The 22,250-nt window shown below is 43.0% G+C and overlaps 1 protein-coding gene across 1 annotated transcript in view; it reads right to left on the bottom strand.

Annotated features, from left to right (window-relative positions):
• The window catches only part of LOC115473197 (kinesin-like protein KIF14), a 122,454-nt gene that overhangs the window by 11,096 nt on the left and 89,108 nt on the right, over positions 1 to 22,250 (bottom strand). The window contains exons 21-25 of the mRNA XM_030207959.1: positions 20,544 to 20,679; positions 19,883 to 19,968; positions 10,026 to 10,072; positions 3,483 to 3,686; positions 1,583 to 1,764 (exon numbers count right to left, since the gene is read on the bottom strand). Coding sequence (XP_030063819.1) covers positions 1,583 to 1,764; positions 3,483 to 3,686; positions 10,026 to 10,072; positions 19,883 to 19,968; positions 20,544 to 20,679 — 655 coding nt within the window. The remainder of the gene's footprint in view (positions 1 to 1,582; positions 1,765 to 3,482; positions 3,687 to 10,025; positions 10,073 to 19,882; positions 19,969 to 20,543; positions 20,680 to 22,250) is intronic.

Below are 22,250 nucleotides of genomic sequence, written 5' to 3'. Positions count from 1 at the left end.
TGCGATTTCCTTCATGCATGCCCGTTCCTTTCCAAATCGCTAAGGGATCAATAAGGGAAGGGCTTTTTCTGTTCATTTAGTGCATCAGTTAGTCCACTGCAGTGCCCCCTAGGGTGTCCGGTTGGTGTCCTGGCATATCTGGGGGGGACCAGTGCACTACAAATGCTGGCTCCTCCCACAACCAAATGAGTTGGATTTGGTCGTTTTTGAGATGGACGTCCTCGGTTTCCATTATCGCCGAAAACCAGGAACGACCATCTCTAAGGTCAACCATCTCAACATTTATGTCGACCATCTCTAAAGTCGACCTAAATGCTGAGATTTGGGCATCCCCGACCGCTTGTTTTGATAATACGGGTTTCCTCGCCCTTTCGCGGGACGCAGGAAAACTTGGACGTCCCATTCGATTATCCCCCTCTGTGGCTTCTCTATTACTATGCCACACATTGTACTAATAGGCGACAAAGTTTACACATTACCTTCTCTGAAAGTTCAAAATTACTATTATGAGTAGTAAAGCCTTAACCACACATCCACTACCAACTCCAGTCCCCAAACCATAGGGCACATGAAAGCATCCATTGCCAACTCCAGTCCCCAAACCATAGAAGTTAGACCAATAATCTCTAAAAAGGGTGGTGGTCTCAGTTAGCTAGCAAACTAAGGGGCCCTTTTACTAAAGGGTTGCCATGCAGTAAACGACTTGCTGTGCAGCAACCTGGAACTACTGTTCCAACACAGCGCACGTTTGAGGCAGAACTATCACTGGTTGCTATTTCCACATTTACAAAAATCTTTTCCGTAATTAGCACAGTGCTAACCTGGCAGTAATTGGTCAGCGCTTTGCGCTGCCAAGTTACTGCAGGAGTCCTTACCAAGTGGCACCCCCCTTCCCCCACACACACACACACATACACATGGCCATGTCGACTTTTGGTCTTTTATTACCTGCTGTGGCAAAAAAGGGCCCTGGCATGTAGCAAAAAAAAATGTCCACCACTGCTAGAACAGGGCCCTTTTTACTGCAGCTTGGTAAAAAAAAGCCCCTAAAAGCACTTTTTTTGGTATTAATGAAAGTTCAGTTAAAAAGGAGACCAAACTATTGTTTTAAAAAGGGATCTCGCATATAGCCTTGCAAAAGCCTTACACAGCAGACTTCCTTAAGCTTACACAGTTGGCGAGTTATACATTAAGTCACCGGCAAAATTAATGCTGTGAACTGTTCTACAAATGGAAGATAACTTTTCAGTATGCCATGAAAATAGATCAAGCATTAGCCAAACACATTAGAAAGAAAAAACATTTCCCGACTGCTTTCTAAAAAGTAGGATAGTGTCTGTCTTAAAAAGAGGTAATATGTTAAGGAAGGTCCCATAAGTAAATGGGTTTTCACATTCCAAACTAGTGTGTCATTTATTTAAAACTGTTCTAGTGAAAAAAAATGGAGCTTCTTTGGTTACCAGCCCGTTTTTATTGCCAGAAGATCCCACAAAAAACCTCAACCATAGTAACAGGTTTGACCTTTCAGATAGCTCCAAGTCAACATCCCCCCAAACTCTTGGCTGCACAGCAAGTGACCTACATGAAGTAAAAAGGTGATATTTCTGCCAAGTCTCTTCACTTCAGCAACTAGACTGTCTTTGCAGAAGGATGGCCAAGAGCCAGCGACAGGAGCAACACTTTCAAGCAGTTGGATAGATACAGTTATATGTCCCACTGCTGATGAAATCTTGATGCAGTAGGGTTGGATGCTTACATCTGATGCTATAAGAAAAGAACACCATGTTAAAAATAAATTAGTCCATGATCAGTCATGAATGAACAATTTTCTATTTAAAATAAAAAGAAGTGATTGAACTTGGGCTTTTGAAGTCAATGCTATGGGCTGGAGGTATTAAGCATTCCTCTCCCTCCCCCCAAAAGCAATAATAGGAAAAGCCCTTTATTACATAATATCAGAAATTTTTTTTAATAAAAGGTGATGGTGAAAGGAGCAGAAATAGTAAGAAGCACTGAAAGCTTCAAACATTATACAACAGATATTGGAGATATGAAACTACAAAGAGAAATGTATGTCTGTGACCGCTAAGTGGCTAGAGAATAACTGACTAAAACTTAATATTGAGAAGACCAAGTTTATTAGTATCACCCCTCTGACCTTATGTGCAACTTTCTTTAAAATTAGTCCTCATTTTCTAACTCCTCTTACTCTCACTTATCTATGGGTTCCTTTTACCAAGCTATAGGAAAGAGGGTCCTGCACTAGCAGTGGGGGACATTTTGCACAAAGTCTTCAAACTATGCCTTTGGTTTTAAAAAAAAAGGGGAAAAGGTTAGGTTTCCAAAACCACTTTATTTAGAGAAAGACACTAGAAGTATACTTTAACACCATCTGAAATCCACATGCATTACACTCTATCATTGCTGAGAGACAAGTATATCTGTACACGAGGCTCTATAAAAAAGGAACCACTAATGAAACTTAATTAGTCAGCAACTGAAACTTGACTTTTGGTGGGGGAAGGGGGAGGACTTACAGCATGGACTGAAAAATTAAAATTCCAGAACAAAAAACCCCCCACCACTGGATACATTGATATTCTAGCTAGCAAAAAAGCTATGGCTAGAGACCCGTGATCCAAAAACAGCGGGCACAATATTCCAGTTCTAATCAGTTTCTATGCACATCATTTGTTTATATCTCTCTGCCCCCTCCCCCAACACATACATATGCTCTCCAGCTCTTCAAATGTTCCCAGTTTTGTGTTTATTAAATAAAATAATTTCTACAAACATGTGTAACTGGCAACTGAAAATACAATGATTATGAAGTCTTTAAAAAAAAAAATGTTCCCCAATGTTGCAAGAGAAACTCAGTTGTGTTGGAAGGTTCTCTTGCTGCTTAAAACGAAAAGTCATCTTTTGGAATTACATAACATAGTAACATAGTAGATGACGGCAGAAAAAGAATTACTTTAAAAAAAATGCTGTGTTTCTTTATCAGTTAAGAACTATAGATTTCTGGACCCTGCACAGCTGAAGAAGCTCTGAACTTCTGTGGTTGTAGACTTCTAAATGGGGAAATAACCATTAAAAGCTAATACAGGGGTGAGCATCCATGGTTTGAGGGCCACAACCTAATCACATTTTCATGATTTCCACAATGAATATGCACGAGATGTTTGCATACAATGGAAGCAGTGCATACAAATCAATCTCATGCATATTCATTGTGGAAATCTTGAAAGCCTGACTGTTTGACCCTCAAGGATCATGGTCGCCCACCCCTGCTCTAGCGGTTGGGGGGGATTGCATTCTTGTTTACCCTTTTCATTGTACAGAATTTGTTAGAAAAGAACATGGGACAAACCAACTAACCCATTTAGATGAGATACCTATTTTTTTCAGAATTAACTTGTTTAAAAAAAAAAAAGGCAAGTTGCCTAATTATGCCAGTATTCTGGCATTGGCTGGATACCTACCCACATTACTAGTGCTCTCATCCAGCTGCTGATACACTTGTGAAACATGTGCACTGGAGCTCATCACTGTCTGCAGGTCAGTCAACAGCTTTAGGACAGGACTGCTAGATTCACCCTCCTTCACAAAAGCCTCCAACGTTGAACTCACCATTTGTTTACAAATAGCCGCACAGCTACTGTCAAAAGCTGGCATATCCATTGACACTAATAGTAGAAAAATATTAGAAATTCTCTTTAACATCTGAATTGTACTTTGGGTGCTATTTTCCAGAATGGTATATGTAGAGATTTGAGGGCACTTTTACTAAGCTGAGTTGAGCAAGTAACAGTTTACTGCACTGTGGCCATGCCTTAACTGTGTACCCTGTGCACTAAGAGCCCCTTTTACAAAGTGGTAGTTCCCACCTCCAGGGCGCGTCATATCGGGCACTACAAAATATTTTTATAGCGCTGTGTGTACCCGGTGGTAATCAGGCAGTGCCGTGCACTGCCTGGTTACCACCGGGTTAGCATGGGAGCCCTTTCCGCCACCTCAAATGGGTGGCAGTAAGTGATTCTCCCCCCCCCCAAACAAAAATGGCTGCAACAAGTGCTTCACTTGCGGCACAGCCATTTCCTGAAAAAAAGAGAAAAACCTGCCTTTTGCCCGCAAGGCGGGGGGGGCCTCGGCGCACTTAAAAAACAAAAACATGCCAACACAGGCCCCCCTTTTGCCACCACTTCATAAGAGGGGCCCTAAATGCAGGGTATGCCCCCTGCATTTGCAGTAAGTGCAATAAACTATCATAGTTTAGTAAAAGAGCCCAAGTTTACATGCCAGAATACTCGAGCACTTATTCAACAGTCTATAAAACTCGTGTCCCGATTTTGCCTATTAATGCATTGTGAACGTTAAGAGCTCTCACCTAATAATGCTGCATAAGCAGCCTCCAACTTCCAATGTTGATATTTAAGAAAAGACAACATTACTATTGCAATAGCACTCCTCAGCATGACCTGCACATTTACTGAGCACCCACTCGGTGGACAGTAATAGCTTCTAGCATATAGGGGTCCTTTTACTAAGCTGTAGCAAAAAGTGGCCTGTGGTAGTGTGGGTGTGCATTTTTTTAGCACATGCTGGGCCAGATTTTACTGTGTCTGCGAAATAGGGCTTTTTCCCAAAGGGCCGGGAAAGGCCCTGCAGTAAAATGGAAACTGGCATGTGCCTATTTATGGCCTGAGCCCTTAACGCCACCCATTGATCTACTACTACTACTATTTATCATTTCTATAGCGCTACAAGGCATACGCAGTCGCTGTACACCATACACAAAAAAAAAAAAAAGAGAGAGAGACAGTCCTTACTCAAAGAGCTTACAATCTAGATAAGGCAGGAAAACAGACAGAACAATTAAGGGTAAGGGACAAAGAGGTGGCCTCTTCCCTAAGGATAAAGGAAACATTCTACTTACTCCTTTACCCAAAGATGCAAAGAAAAATACAAATGATCTAACCAATTATCGCCCAGTGGCATCTATCCCACTAATAACCAAACAACTCACGGACTACCTAAATAAATACTCAATTCTACACGAGTCTCAATCAGGATTCCGCTCGAACCACAGTACTGAAACCGTACTAGTGACTTTAATGAACTCATTCAAACAAACAATTGCAACTGGCAATAACACACTCCTCCTACGATTTGACATGTCCAGTGCCTTCGACATGGTCAACCATGGAATATTACTAAATATTCTTGAATACTTTGGAGTTGGAGGTAACGTTCTCAACTGGTTCAGAGGATTCCTGACCACAAGATCATACCAAGTAATAGTGCAGACAGTAATAGTGCAGACAGAACAATTAAGGGTAAGGGACAAAGAGGTGAGGATAAAGGACAGGGCGAGTAATGGTTAGGAGTCAAAAGCAGTGGTAAAGAGGTGGGCTTTAAGTCTGGACTTGAAAACGGCCAAAGACGGGGCTAGACGTACAGGCTCGAGAAGTCTATTCCAGGCAGGGGCGTAGCCAAACAACAGATTTTGGGTGGGCACCAAATGTTCTCCCCTTCCACCACCAAAAAAATATCTCAGCTGGCAGGAAAATGTTTCTTTCCACCTTGGCAGTCTGCAGCAGGCATGCGCAGAAAACTGAGTATGCACAGGTGCCAGTATTGTGGAGAGTAGAATTTTGTTACTATCAGGGGAAAGTCTTCAGCTGTTGGGTGGGCCTGAGCCCTAAGTGGGTGGGCCCAGGCCCACCTGTGGTTACGCCACTGATTCCAGGCATGAGATGCAGCAAGATAAAAGGAACAGAGTCTAGAATTAGCAGTAGGGGAGAAGGGGACAGATAAGAGATTTTTCTACAAAACGGAGTACTCGAGGGGGGGGCGTAGGGAGAGACGAGAGCGGAGAGGTACTGGGGAGCGGCAGAGTGAATACACTTATAGGTCAATAAGAGAAGCTTGAACTGAATACAGCTAGGGAGCCAGTGAAGTGATTTAAGGAGAGGGCTAATGTGAGCATAGCGACTTTGGCAGAAAATGAACCGTGCAGCAGAGTTTTGGATTGATTGAAGAGGAGAGAGATATTTCAGCCCCATGGACACCTAAATGTGGAGTCCCCCAAGGATTCCCCCTCTCACCAACCCTCTTTAACCTAATGATGATACACTTAGCCAAGTTACTAGCCAATCGTAACCTCAACCCCTACATACACGCAGACGATGTCACGATTTACATCCCGTTCAAACACGACGTAAAGGAAATCACCAACAAGATCAATCAAAGCCTCCAAATCATGCACTCCTGGGCTGATGCATTCCCGTTAAAACTCAATGCAGAAAAAAACACAATGTCTTATACTCACCTCATAACATAACACAAGTAACTTCACCACCATATCCACACTGAACTTTTCCCTTCCAGTCTCAAACAATCTGAAAATTTTGGGAGTTACCATTGACCGAAACCTCACACTCGAAACCCACGTGAAGAATACAACGAAAAAGATGTTCCACTCCATGTGGAAACTCAAACGAGTAAAACCTTTCTTTCCGAGATCCATTTTCCATAACCTGGTACAGTCAATGGTGCTAAGTCACCTGGATTACTGCAACACACTATACGCAGGCTGCAAAGAACAGACTATTAAGAAACTTCAAACAGCCCAGAATACCGCAGCCAGACTCATATTTGGCAAATCAAGATATGAAAGCGCAAAACCCCTAAGAGAAAAACTTCACTGGCTCCCACTCAAAGAACGTTTCGCGTTCAAGATCTGCACGATTGTTCACAAAATCATCCACGGAGATGCCCCGAGCTACATACTAGTCCTTGTGGACCTGCCTCCAAGAAATGCTAAAAGATCAGCCCGCAAATTCCTTGAACTGCACTTCCCCAACTGCAAAGGACTAAAGTACAAGCTAACACATGCGACTAGCTTCTCCTACATGAGCACGCAGCTATGGAATGCACTACCAACTGACTTGAAAGCGATCAACGAAATAACTAACTTTCGTAAATCACTGAAAACCTCTCTCTTCAACAATGCCTACAAAGAGAATCCATAGCTTATTATAACACCTTACCACTTCACCCTACTCTGACAGTCACCTTTCTCTAACTTTTTTCTGCTCTTTTCTCTCATCCATGATCTTATTGTAACACCAATTGTATCTGTCTCCTGGAATGACGATGCCATAACAGGTTTTTGTGAGCCACATTGAGCCTGCAAATAGGTGGGAAAGTGTGGGATGCAATAAATAAAATAAAAATAATACAAATTTCCCTTGAAAATCATTTTTAGTGCATGCCCAAATTTGAGCACGCAATTTAAAAGTGCCACTTAGGAATTTGGGGAATGTTTGCAGCTGGCAATATGTCGTTCATGCCATGATCAAATGAAGAAAATAGTCTAGTCATGCCAACTTTTTTTTTTTTTTTTTTTTAGCTCCTCATTAAAATGTATTACTAATAAATTTAAATTCAGGTTTATTTTGACATAAATCAATTGAGCACCTTTCTTTTACTCCTGAGCTATAAATATATTTTGTATGTATGTTGACTTCAGAATCATTATGGGGTCCTTTACAAAGGCGCGGTAGGCTCTATGCACATGCAGCATGCGCCAAAATGAGATGACCATCAAGCTAGCAAGCTCCCCTGGTGGTAATTTCAGATTTGCTGCGTGCCCAAAACATTGGGATAAATTATTTATTTCCTACCACGCATGGCGTTAATCAGCAGTTGGCAAGCGCTGACTGGTCATTGTGTGTGTAGTATTTGAGCCCTTACTGCTAGATCCGTCCCTTCATCTCTGAGCACTCTACCAGGATCCTCATCCACACTCTTATCTCTCGTCTTGATTATTGTAACCTGCTTCTCACCAGCCTCCCTTTTAGCCATCTCTCTCCTCTTCAATCAATCCAAAACTCTGCTGCACGGTTCATTTTCTGCCAAAGTCGCTATGCTCACATTAGCCCTCTCCTTAAATCACTTCACTGGCTCCCTAGCTGTATTCAGTTCAAGCTTCTCTTATTGATCTATAAGTGTATTCACTCTGCCGCTCCCCAGTACCTCTCCGCTCTCGTCTCTCCCTACGCCCCCCCCTCGAGTACTCCGTTTTGTAGAAAAATCTCTTATCTGTCCCCTTCTCCCCTACTGCTAATTCTAGACTCTGTTCCTTTTATCTTGCTGCATCTCATGCCTGGAATCAGTGGCGTAACCACAGGTGGGCCCACCCACCAGCCCACCCACCAGCCCACCCACCAGCTGAAGACTTTCCCCTGATAGTAACAAAATTCTACTCTCCACAATACTGGCACCTGTGCATACTCAGTTTTCTGCGCATGCCTGCTGCAGACTGCCAAGGTGGAAAGAAACATTTTCCTGCCAGCTGAGATATTTTTTTGGTGGTGGAAGGGGAGAACATTTGGTGCCCACCCAAAATCTGTTGTTTGGCTACGCCCCTGCCTGGAATAGACTTCTCGAGCCTGTACGTCTAGCCCCGTCTTTGGCCGTTTTCAAGTCCAGACTTAAAGCCCACCTCTTTACCACTGCTTTTGACTCCTAACCATTACTCGCCCCGTCCTTTATCCTCACCTCTTTGTCCCTTACCCTTAATTGTTCTGTCTGCACTATTACTGTCTGCACTATTACTTGGTATGATCTTGTGGTCAGGAATCCTCTGAACCAGTTGAGAACGTTACCTCCAACTCCAAAGTATTCAAGAATATTTAGTAATATTCCATGGTTGACCATGTCGAAGGCACTGGACATGTCAAATCGTAGGAGGAGTGTGTTATTGCCAGTTGCAATTGTTTGTTTGAATGAGTTCATTAAAGTCACTAGTACGGTTTCAGTACTGTGGTTCGAGCGGAATCCTGATTGAGACTCGTGTAGAATTGAGTATTTATTTAGGTAGTCCGTGAGTTGTTTCGTCACTACCATGAGTTTGGTTATTAGTGGGATAGATGCCACTGGGCGATAATTGGTTAGATCATTTGTATTTTTCTTTGCATCTTTGGGTAAAGGAGTAAGTAGAATGTTTCCTTTATCCTTAGGGAAGAGGCCATTTTGTAGCATGTAATTTAGGTGCCTTGTGAGGTCTGTTTTGAATCGCTGAGGGGCAGATTTTATGAGGCTAATAGGGCAGGGATCTAGTTTGCATTGCGATTTGGCGTATCTTCCAAGCAGTTGGGAGATGTTGTCCATCAAGAGTATGTCAAAATTAGTCCATGATCTGTCTGCTGGGAATTCCCTGGGTATTGGGTCTAGACATTCAAGGAGGTGTACGTAATCTGTTGTGCTGGTAGGTATCATGAGTCGTAGCTTTATAATTTTCTCTTTGAAGTAGTTTGCAAGATTGGTTACTGATGGAGTGTCTGTGTTGTTGGTAGTAACCGGTGTGGTGTTTAGTAGTTTGTTAACGAGTAGGTAGAGTTTGTGTGTATCTTTGTAGTTTGGTCCGATTTTGGTTTTATAGTATGTTCTTTATTTTGTCTTATGCTGTATTTGTATTTTCTTTGTAGTTGCTTCCAGTCGTTAAATGTGGCATCGTCTTTTTTCTTATTCCATGCTCTCTCTATAAAGAAGGTGATTTTAAGATTGTGAAGGTTTCTTTTCAGGGGGGGGGGGGGGGGAGGTGGCACTACAGCTTCAGTGTTCAATTTTCACATTTCTTTTGATTGTTATAGCAATTAGGTTATTGAAGTCATACCTTCAATTAATTTGTAGAAGGACAAATATTAACCTGCTCAATGTACTATTGTTTAAAACCTTGATCTTTGAAAGAAATTCCACTTTATAGCATTATGACTAACTTAATTGTTCAACTGGGAGATGCAAAATAGTTTTGCAAAGTGTTGAATGTCTGTACAGGCCTTAAATCTGACAAGTTTGTGTTGTGAACATCTTTAAAATTGTATACGTTATTTTAGTCAGGTAACAAGACAGTACAATTCAGTTCATTGAAGCCTTAAAAAATATGAAGTAAATATTTCTGAACCATCAGATTCAAATGAGGTGACTATTAAACAGGGGAGGGAATGACCCAAGTATACCTTTTCCCAGCAGCTTTTCAGATGTTTGGCGACTGAGAGAATGTCTCCTAAATAAAGAGAATACAAAAAAAAAAAACACACACATAAGTTTCCTCTCTTCTTCCAGCACAAACGCATAAGTATTTTGACCTCCTCACCTAACAGACTTCACAGAATGGAAAACTATTTAAGAAAAAGGTGTTTTTACTCGTTTCCTTCCTTCCCCAGCATATGCAGACATGACCTGTCCATACTGGGTGTTGAAAAGGGTTCCAGAACTCAAAACCCTTGGAATCTCCCATCTGTATATGGAGGCAAACTCCCGCAAGTGTCTTACTCCAGTGGTTCCCAAACCTGGTCCTAGAGGCGCCCCAGCCAGGTTTTCAGGATATCCACAATGAATATTCATGAGAGATTTGCATGCAGTGAAGGCAGTGCATGCTAATCTCTCTCATGAATATTCATTGTGTGTATCCTGAAATCCTGACTGGCTGGAGTGCCTCCAGGACCAGGTTTGGGAACCACTGGTCTACACAACTACAATCAAATACAAACCCTGCTTTAAGCTGAAAACTAAGGCTAGTTTATTATTTAAGCCAATCAGGTATACCCAATGAGAGTAGGGAATGCAAATATGGGCATGCATATTTATTAAGGATATCCTGAAAACTTGCCTGGTTTGTTGCCCTCCTGGATTGAAGTTGGACACCTTTGACCTGGATTGTCATACCAGCCAGAAGTCTATTAACCTTAAAGTTCTTAGCAGTAATGGAAGTGTATGTGATTATGCGCAATATGTGCGGTGTCCTCCTCCCTTACATTAGCTCAGTGGTTCCCAAACCTGGTCCTGGAGGCACACCAGCCAGTCAGGTTTTCAGGGTACCCACAATTAATATTCATGAGACAGTTGCATGCATTGCATTCACTGCGTGCAAATCTCTCAAATATTCATTGTGGATATCCTCAAAACCTGACTGGCTGGGATGACTCCAGGATCAGTTTTGGGAACCACTGCACTAGCTGATAGTGGTAATCCAGTCCTTGAAGGCTGCCAAGGAGTCATGCATTTTCATTAGGAATATCCTGAAAACCTATGAGATTTGCATACAGTGAAGGTAGGGGGGAGTTAAATGCAGTAATAAAGCCTTGAAATCCAACTGTTCCAGTTCAAACTATTTGCAATATACATGTCCCAGTACTGTAGCCATGATTTATTATAATCAAGTGTTATTACAATAAGATATCTACATCCAATCAAGTGATTTGATTTCTGGCAAGTTATGGACTTACATGCTTAATATGGAATATTGTATCATCTTACATGAAAGGATAGCAGACGACTGGTTCAACTCCAGGGTGTAAAAAAAAATGGGCATACTCTTAAGGCCCCAAGGATGCTTCAGATTTTAGACAACATGAATCATTGAGTCTGGATAATGGGCTTTTGTACTGTGATTGATTCTTGTGGTTTTACCATGTCCGACATCCATTGACGTCAGAACTGCACACATCACTTTCAACCCCATTGTTGATGGGGCACTATTCTGCTCTAACCTGCATGAGATACTGGAAGATGTAACAGGAGAATGGAGTCCAGTCTTGTGAACTATAGAAGTCCTATTCTCAATCACCAAATCCATATACTGAATATGAAATGGGGGTAAGGTGACAGCACTGGTTTTCACTTCTAACCAGGGGGACTATTTCTCCATCATATCATTGATTAGTTTTTGTCTTGCTTTAAAAGAGATTCAGTAGTTTAAAAAAAAAAAAAAAAGCAAGCCAAAATGCACCTTCACACATGCTAAAGGCATACATATATTCTACATATATTTTAACCTAATCTTGCTCTTCCAGATACCTCTTATTGTTGTGACTGAATACTCACCACATTCAGTTTCATTAATTGCTCATCTATAGTTTCAGTTGATAGGTATATTGTGTCCACACAGACTGAACAGTGTCACTTTGGACTGCTTTCCACCCAGCAGGCTATCAGCTGCTGATAATGAATGCTTTCAAGCTGCTTTGGTAAGGTGCATTATTTGCATGAACATGTATGAGCCAAGTACTTTATATGTATTACAAGAGCTATATTACATATAGCAAAACTAAATGCACACAAGGCAGGTTGCTTTCTATTGAAAGGAAATGTAAAACAAAACAGCATAGGAGGAAGGTGAAAGGGAAAAAGACTAAGGAATAAACTAAAAATATTTTATAGGAAAAAAAAAATAGGTGTGTGGAACCGCCTCCCAGCAGATGTGACAGAGACGAGGACTGTATCTGAAGTCAAGAAAGATCCTTTACATTTATCCTATTTTAAGGGAAAGGAAGGGAACATAGGAGGTTAGTAGTAGATAGGTAGACTTAATAGGCCATAGGGTATTTATCTACCCTATCCTATATAATAAAACTCAACCTCAACGTTCTGAGGACACTGACGTCAATGCAGCCAAGCCACTGACGTCACTTCCGTCATGAAGGGTTCGTGGTGGTGAAGCCACCGAAAGCACCAAGTCTCTGGGCCCCGCCCTCGCGTCAAACGTGATGACGTTGAGAGCAGAGCAATGGCGTCACACATTGAGGGCGGAGCAATGGCGTCAGTGGCTTCAGAACCAAGAAGCTCATGAAGGTGCGTTCACGAGGTCCGGAGCAATGGCGACAGTGGCTTCAGAACGACGAACGGGTGGGTAGGTAGGGAGGGAGGGAGGGGGGGGGTGTTGGGGAGGAAAACCTTGCTAGCGCCCGTTTCATTTGCTCCAGAAACAGGCCTTTTTTACTAGTGTTTAATATTCTCGGATATATCCTGCTTGAGCAATGACTTGATAATTTATGCACAAAGCTAAGTAGCTTCAGTCAAAGCTGGACTCATGTTGGTCTGCTTAAACATGTGCTAGGTAGGATTTCATGGCATCTTGATGCAAATATCAAGTAGTCAACAGCTGGTCTGGAGTGCATAGGTTGGAGTAAGGTATATTCAAATACCAGCAAAATGCAACCTCACCTTGGAGAACCATTACCAGTTCAGGTCCCCCTCCCCCCCCCCCCCCCCCCCCCCCCCCCCTCCCCTCAGAGTATAGTTCAACTAGAAAATGGTTCACAGAAGAGTGACAAACGAAAAAAAGGGGGCTGAACTCCCTTAAATGCTCAACAGTTTAGGGATCTTTGGCTTTGAAAAAAATGATAAATCAATAAAATAGTGCAATAATGGTTAATGTGGTTTGGTGACACTTCATTACCACGGACATTTCATATATTTGAGCTAAAAGGATAAAAATTATATGCACAGAAATCTTTTATCAAATAGGGGAGGGGTGTACCAGCACACATCTGCACCTGTTCTTTTGCGCCTAATGACCATTGCTGAAACTTGTTTAGAAGCAGTTTTCATCAGGTTCATATTTAAGCACAGAACAATGTTTTTATCACCCAACACTTATGTGCAGAAAGCTAAAGTGGAAGCTGGAGTGGAGGAGTGTCCTAGTGGTTAGAGCACCGGTCTTGCAATCCAGAGGTGGCTAATTCAAATCCCAATCTCACTGCTGCTCCTTGTGATCTTGGGCAAATCACTTAACCCTCCATTTCCTCAGGTACAAACTTAAATTGTGAGCCCTCCTGGGACAGAGAAATATCCAGAGTACCTGAATGTAACTCACCTTGAGCTACTACTGAAAAAGATGTGAGCAAAATCCAAATAAATAAATAAATAAATAAAATAAATAAATGTACTCAAATTACATGTGTGGGAACCACGCACAGTAAATTGAGCAAAGATTTACATTTTTAATAGCACATATCACAAATGCACAATGAGTATGCATGGGAAACTTGTGCACAAATGTGATGAAAAGGTCAAAACCACGACAGTTCATCACTGGCAGGAAATTACATAGCAGATATCACAACTGGGTTGGGAGGATGGGAACAGGGTGAAGGGGAAAAAGCAAGGTAACATCTCCAAGACTTGTATAGACAAGGAGGAGAGGAGTGGGAACGGAATCAGTCTCTCAAAAAAAAAAAAAAAAAACACAGACCCAAGGCATCCAAATTGATATGAACTATTTATTAAAAGGTGACTCACTAAACAGTTCACATCAAGGTTGGATGCCTTGGGTCTGTTTTGTTTTTTGTTTTTTTGAAGAGCCTGATTCCATTCCCACTCCTCTCCTGTTCCTGTAACTTTTCGTGGGATACCGTTCTTTCCTCTTTTGTGGTTGCGTTTGACTTGTGTAGATAAAACAGGAACAATGGGGGGAGGGGTATGGCTTCAGTATGTGTTTAGAAAGGCTCATTTAGCCTCAAGAGGGCAGATGCCAATGTGTGCTGGCACTTCTGGTTTCCTTTGAGCATGTACACAAAGGCTGCGAATACTGGCATTTCCCCCCCCCCCCCCCCCCCATTTGCTCCAAGTTTTCTGTGCATACAATGGGGGAAATAAGTATTTGATCCCTTGCTGATTTTGTAAGTTTGCCCACTGACAAAGACATGAGCAGCCCATAATTGAAGGGTAGGTTATTGGTAACAGTGAGAGATAGCACATCACAAATTAAATCCGGAAAATCACATTGTGGAAAGTATATGAATTTATTTGCATTCTGCAGAGGGAAATAAGTATTTGATCCCCCACCAACCAGTAAGAGATCTGGCCCCTACAGACCAGTTAGATGCTCCAAATCAACTCGTTACCTGCATGACAGACAGCTGTCGGCAATGGTCACCTGTATGAAAGACACCTGTCCACAGACTCAGTGAATCAGTCAGACTCTAACCTCTACAAAATGGCCAAGAGCAAGGAGCTGTCTAAGGATGTCAGGGACAAGATCATACACCTGCACAAGGCTGGAATGGGCTACAAAACCATCAGTAAGACGCTGGGCGAGAAGGAGACAACTGTTGGTGCCATAGTAAGAAAATGGAAGAAGTACAAAATGACTGTCAATCGACAAAGATCTGGGGCTCCACGCAAAATCTCACCTCGTGGGGTATCCTTGATCATGAGGAAGGTTAGAAATCAGCCTACAACTACAAGGGGGGAACTTGTCAATGATCTCAAGGCAGCTGGGACCACTGTCACCACGAAAACCATTGGTAACACATTACGACATAACGGATTGCAATCCTGCAGTGCCCGCAAGGTCCCCCTGCTCCGGAAGGCACATGTGACGGCCCGTCTGACGTTTGCCAGTGAACACCTGGATGATGCCGAGAGTGATTGGGAGAAGGTGCTGTGGTCAGATGAGACAAAAATTGAGCTCTTTGGCATGAACTCAACTCGCCGTGTTTGGAGGAAGAGAAATGCTGCCTATGACCCAAAGAACACCGTCCCCACTGTCAAGCATGGAGGTGGAAATGTTATGTTTTGGGGGTGTTTCTCTGCTAAGGGCACAGGACTACTTCACCGCATCAATGGGAGAATGGATGGGGCCATGTACCGTACAATTCTGAGTGACAACCTCCTTCCCTCCGCCAGGGCCTTAAAATGGGTCGTGGCTGGGTCTTCCAGCACGACAATGACCCAAAACATACAGCCAAGGCAACAAAGGAGTGGCTCAGGAAGAAGCACATTAGGGTCATGGAGTGGCCTAGCCAGTCACCAGACCTTAATCCCATTGAAAACTTATGGAGGGAGCTGAAGCTGCGAGTTGCCAAGCGACAGCCCAGAACTCTTAATGATTTAGAGATGATCTGCAAAGAGGAGTGGACCAAAATTCCTCCTGACATGTGTGCAAACCTCATCATCAACTACAGAAGACGTCTGACCGCTGTGCTTGCCAACAAGGGTTTTGCCACCAAGTATTAGGTCTTGTTTGCCAGAGGATTAAATACTTATTTCCCTCTGCAGAATGCAAATAAATTCATATACTTTCCACAATGTGATTTTCTGGATTTAATTTGTGATGTGCTATCTCTCACTGTTACCAATAACCTACCCTTCAATTATGGGCTGCTCATGTCTTTGTCAGTGGGCAAACTTACAAAATCAGCAAGGGATCAAATACTTATTTCCCCCACTGTATCTTTGAATACATGATGAAATGTCTCCATGATGAACTGTCAAGTGAGGACATGTCCTTACACTGGTTAATACAGTGCAGTTAACCTTTTCAAACAGAAAAGTAAGCTCCATGAAACTAGATCGTGCTACATGGGGGGTGGGGGAGAGAAGAGAGAGAGATTTCAAACTTCAGAATCTGCTGCTAGAGAATGTGGTCAGAGACATATAATGGGGAATGCCTTGCCCAACAGTATCTCTGGACATAAGCTATGATGAGAGATCTACTTTTCAGATCTGCTAGGTGTTTGAGACCCAGACTGGCTACTTTCTCTGTTGGGCTCAGATGGATCTGGGTCTGATTCAGCATGGCTTCTTATGTTATGGTCTCATCAAAAAGTGATGATCAGCTCCCATGTAGCTCTTCAAAAGCAAACTGAGTAAATATTAAAACTTGATTTTAATCAGACAATTGTCAGACAAGACATAGGTGATAAATAGGAGTAATATGTAAAGCTATTAGGCCAATTTAAAAAAAAAAAGTTATTTACAGCATAACTTCAGTTGGTCAAATTATCACCACAACATTATCAAGAGACATTTAAAGCTTTGTTGTTACTATCTACATTTATGCGCTGAGTGAACTTATCTTTAAACACATCAAAGTCGCAGACTTTTTAGCATGATCACCCAGTGATTTTCACATGTTCAAAAAAGGCTTGCACTGTAAAACTACCATTTGAAGAAAAAAAAATGGGTACCAGCTTAATGACATAGCAACTTGTCTGGGAAGCAATGTTGGAGGCCTATCACAAGATCCACCCAAAGCCGCAAACTAATTGCCAAACTCAAGGAAGCGCTGCAGATCTGGGACAGCCTGCCACAGGGATCAGTCAACAAGGTTGTTAACAGGGCCGGTCTTAAGGCGAGGCGACCGAGGCGGCCACATAGGGCCCCGCGCTCAGTGGGGCCCCGCATGCGCCTCAGGTCACCCCGCCCGCCCGAGCTCCAGTCCATCCTTCTGTCCTCCCTCCCAACGAATCCGATGCACGACGACGGCGTGGAGGGGGCGGTCCGCCCCCCCCCGATGTCAGCGGGTGGGGGGGTGCTCCGAGTCTCTGCTCTCCTGTCGTTCCTGTCTCCTGCTTTAAAAACGCAATTTGGAAGCGCCGAAGACAGTGACAGGCAGCGCCTCGCGTCTGCCCGCCCTGCTACTAAAATCTGTTCGACGTCATTGGGCCTTCCCACAATGAGTCCCGCCCTCCTCTGAGGTAACTTCCAATTACCGCGACGGCGGGCAGGACTCAATGTGGGGAAGGCCCGAACGACGTTGAAGAGATTTTTAGTAGCAGAGCAGACGCGAGGCGCTGCCTGTCACTGTCTCTCCGACGCTTCCAAATTGTTTTTTTTAAAGGCAGTGAGAGTGGTGGGCGGCAGAATGGAGCTCAGCTGGTAGGTGGGTCGGGGGGGTGGGACTCAGATGGAAGAAAGGTGGGGGAAGGGTAGGGTGGGGGTTCTCAAATGGGGAGGTGGAGAGGGGGTTCACGGATGGGAGAAGGGGTGGGGAGAGGGTTACTGGATGGTAGAAGGGGACTGGGGTTGGGGAGGGGGTCACGGATGGGAGAAGAGGACAGGTGGGGAGGGGACTGGGGTTCTTGAATGGGATAAGGGGACTGAGATGGGAGGGGTATTCACGGATGGGAGAAGGGGTGGGGAGGGGGTTATTGGATGGTTGAAGGGGATGGGGGTTGGGGAGGGGGTCACAGATGGGAGAAGGGGATGGGTGTGGAGGGGACTGGGGTTCTTGGATGGGATAAGGGGACTGAGGTGGGAGGGGTATTCATGGATGGGAGAAGGGGTGGGGAGGGGGTTCTTGTATGGTTGAAGGGGACTGGGGTTGTGGATGGGAGAAGGGGGCGGGGAGGGGTTCTTGGATGGGAGAAGGGGACCGTCACTGGGGTCTGAGAAGGGGCCATATGGGGCTGGTGGGAAAATGGTTCTGAAAAGGGGGCCCTAATACAAGGCATGTGGATGAAGGGGGCTGGAACTGGGGGCTGAAAAGGAGGGTAGGTGGGATAAGGGGGCTAGTACTGGGACTGGAGGCTGAAACGGGGACAGGGAGAAGTGGCTGGGGGGCTGAAGCTCGGGACTGGTGGGATAGTGGGGCTGGAACTGGGGGCTGAAAAAAAGGGGCGGAGAGAGGGGCAGATTCTGGATGGGGGAGCGAGAGGGAGGGCAAACCCTGGATGGATGGCAGAGGGAGGGCAAATGGTGGATTGAAGGGGCAGAGAGAGGGCTGACAGTGGATGGAAGGGATAGAAAGGGCAGACAGGGGCAGATGGTGGATGGATCATGGAAGGGGCAGAGATAGAGGGCAGATGTGGATGGAAGAGGCAGGGAGAGAGGGCAGACATTGGATGGAGGGGACAGCAGAGAGGGCAGACACTGGATGGCAGAGAGAGACCGAAGACAGATGCTGGATGGAAGGAAGACAGTGAAAAGAAGATGAGGAAAGGAGAAACCTGAGACAACAAACTGTAAATAAAATATATATTTTTTATTTTTTTTGCTTTAGGATAAAGTAGTATTGTAGATGTGTTAATAAATGTTTATAATATAGAACATGTAAACAAGGTAATCTTTTGATTGGACTAATTTTAATACATTTTGTCTAACTTTCGGAGAACAAAACCCCCTTCCTCAGGTCAGGATAGGATACTGTAACAGTACTATACTATATTGACCTGAGGAAGGATGTTTTGGCCTCTGAAAGCTAAATCTATTAGTCCAATAAAATGGTATTTTATTTTCTGTATTTGTTTTATTTCGATTTGTTAATTTGTAAAGTGGTGATTGGTATTTGTTAGGTTTTTTTTTCAAATTTACATCTGCTGTCTTTATATTTTGCACAGTACTAGGGGACATTTTCTGTTTCTGTGGTGTTGCATTGTATGCAGAGTCTGGCATCTTGGGGGTTCAGTTTAATTTTTGTCTAAATAGAAAGTTTTAATATTACTACTTATTCTATAGTGGATTAGAGTGTATCTGTGTTTGTGAAAAAGACATGGCTTTCACTTGGCATTGACTGTGCAGGATCGACGACGATCTGTACTATTCTGTCTGGTTTCATTTTACAATAGGTGAATTGATGCTCTAGTGCTCACTGTAGTGTTTTAAGATGTTTTTCTTTTCTTTGTGTGATTTAGTAGAAATGACTGCTTATGGTATGGTAGAATTGCTCTATAGGTCCTGAGTGTTTTGTATTCTCGGCATACCTAGTACTGGATTTTGGAGGGGGATGTTAAAAAATGACTGGGAGGGAGGGGGGCCTTGGAGCTGGGAGGGAGGGAGGCCCTGGAGCTGGGGGCCTTGGAGCTCGGAGGGAGCGGTCTGGAAGCTTGGAGGGAGGGGTGGCCGGCCCTGGAGCTAGGGAGGGGGCGGAGCTAGGGGCGGGGCTAGGGTGGGGCCCCATCAAATTGGTCTGCATAGGGCCCCGCACTTGCTAAGACCGGCCCTGGTTGTTAAAGAACTTACTAATGTAACTTAAGGCCTTTGTTAAGGATAGGGGTGGACACCAAGCAGTCACAGTGACTGCAAAATTCTGACATTGTTAATTGTATCATTTGAATGAGGTTACTTTACTATGTTTTAGCTCAAACATTGACACAAAATCACTAAGTAGTAATGCTTAAAATGTAACATAGCTTAAGATAATTAATTAGCTCAAGCTATCTGCAGCAGGACCCATAAGAATAAAATGGGCCTTGCTGCAGATAACTCAAGCTAATCTTTAGTAAAAGACCCCCTTAATGTTTAACAATACTACTTTTTTTTTCCATCACTCTGTTCAGTAGGAACAACCAAAATTGCTGATACATGTTACCTGTTTGGAGATGGTGGCTTCACTTCTGCTTCCCATGTGTCATTTGGATCATAAAAGAGATCATCCCCACTACCTTCAAAAGAGCCCTTTTTGGGAAAAATAAAATATATATTAAAAAAAAAAAAAAAGAGTTATGGATGCATGCCCTAGTTGTGTGTGCTGGATTAAGCACAAACGAGAAAGCCAGAAGTTGGACAACCAGCAGAGGTAAAGGTGGCCAGTATATTAACAGCACTGATCACACTTGCGACAGAGGGTGGCAGCAACAGAACAGACTGAAGTAAAATCCAGGGGTGGGGGGGGGTGTGGTGTTGCTACTGATCATAAATTCCTATGCTTAAATTTACCCAAAATGGTAGGGAACCAGACAGTTAGGTCACTTAACTATTGAGAGTTGCTTATGTATATTTTGGGGGAAGATGGAGGGGGAGGCGGGAGGAGGAAGAGCAGCAGACGATCTATCTGGCCAAAGGTCTGGTTTCCTAGTCTGCTATAAAAAGCATTTTGATACTGGATTTAAAAAAAATAATAAAAAAATTAAAAAAATCAGCAGAATAGGTGCCGAGTAAGGTTTAAAGCATCTAGATGATTTTCTAAAAAAAAAAAAAAAAAAAAGTCACTGGTAAAAGTTTAAAAGCCAAAAACATGTTTAGTACTGTACCTGATAGAGCTCTCTCATGGATACCAGCTTGTTTTCAAATTTGTCTGAACTCCACAAAGTGGAAATGCCCAGCTTTGTGTTGGTGACTCGCACACACACTGTTGTAGTTTCCCCATCTATAGCTGGCAAATCATACCTAGAAACAGAGTAACATTGAATCCAAAATTTGGCAGTGTATAATTACACCAACTGTGCTAGAAGCAAAAAAAAACTTGCTCCTTGCTAATTTATAAACCCGGGGGGGGGGGGGGGAAGAGAGGAGAGGAGATGGGGCAGGCAGAACTGCCATTCACAATATCAAGGGGTTCTTCCCTTGAACTCATCCCCTAGTTTAAAACCGATATTACAAGTTCTCCACATAAGAACACAGAATCTAATACAGCCTATTTGGTGGTTAGCAGATGTCACTATCTAATGGCAGCTATATGACCTTCCTTTGTGATAAGCACTGCCTTCACATCACTTTCAGACTTGGTAGGCATAAGCTAAGTCAGGATTAAGTACAGACTACTGCTTGTAAGAACAGAACACCTTCCCCACAAAACAAAAAAAAACATTTGCAACCTGTGTTTGACTGGATAGTTTTAACATCTACATTAAGTTCAGTTTTAGTGGTATGTTTATCTTAAACTTTTATATTTAGGAGTCAATTTTAACACTTGTATGCCCCCCAACCTCTTCCCACTTAACCCTCTTGCTAAATGAAATGGACATCTAACTCACAGTCCAAGTTCTATATATTTAAGGTTGCCCACTGGATTCTTCAGATTCACCCAGAGTGTCCTGTTTACCCCATTGCATGCAAGGACTTGTAGCCTATTTTCTCCCATTGCATTCCCTTAAAAAAAAAAAAAGGAAGACAAATCCCTGCATGCAATGGGGTAAACCAGGACTGGATCAACCCTGTGACCAAGTCTAAATCCGATTGTCAACCCTACAACTATGTATACATACAGCAGCCCAGTTGAAGTTTACAAATGTATACCCCAAGGGTTATCACCATTTACTTCATGTCAAGTGCTTGACATCAGGGGCCCAGAGTTTCTGCATAAAAGTCAATGTCTATAGCAGAGACCAGTGCCCAAAATTCAGCTGTGAAAATGGGCAGCCTAAAATTGAAAGATGTGGCATGTTACAGTATATAAACAATATTGTAATAAAAAGAGAGCTTATCTTTATACTTTTCTTTCTTGAACCTCAGATCATTCCCAATAATTATACCACCTCGATCATGGATGTTAATTGATAAAAATGGAAAGATAGTTAAACATTTCAGTATAATATATAGTGTGTGCTCAGAAATCAAATCATGCAGAATTAGTGTCTAATGGAAACAGCACTATTTTTCCACCATAGCCCAACCATATTGGTAAGGTCCTTTGTTCACCAATATATTAGGCTTGAAAAACAATGCCCGCTTCTTTGCCATTTTATCCCATAGTGCGTCTTCCATTAACGTACTGATCACTTCACATCTCTGGCAAGTAGTGCCAATACCACTACAACTGGTGTTCCCATTTCACTGCATCCAGCTTCATCATGGAGTTTTCACAATGATGCACAAACAATATCACTTATAAAAAAAACAAGTTTTATTATCAAAAAATAAAAGGCTTACTCACCGAGACTGGTTCTAAACAAGACCAACCATTAAAAGACACCTAGCCTCTATTTCATTTCATATATCATATTACCTGCTTGATGTGT

Source organism: Microcaecilia unicolor, chromosome 6, assembly GCF_901765095.1.
Source record: "Microcaecilia unicolor chromosome 6, aMicUni1.1, whole genome shotgun sequence".
NCBI lineage: Eukaryota > Metazoa > Chordata > Amphibia > Gymnophiona > Siphonopidae > Microcaecilia > Microcaecilia unicolor.
The sequence above is the reverse complement of the archived record's forward strand: the minus strand, read 5'-3'. Positions and strand labels throughout refer to the sequence as shown.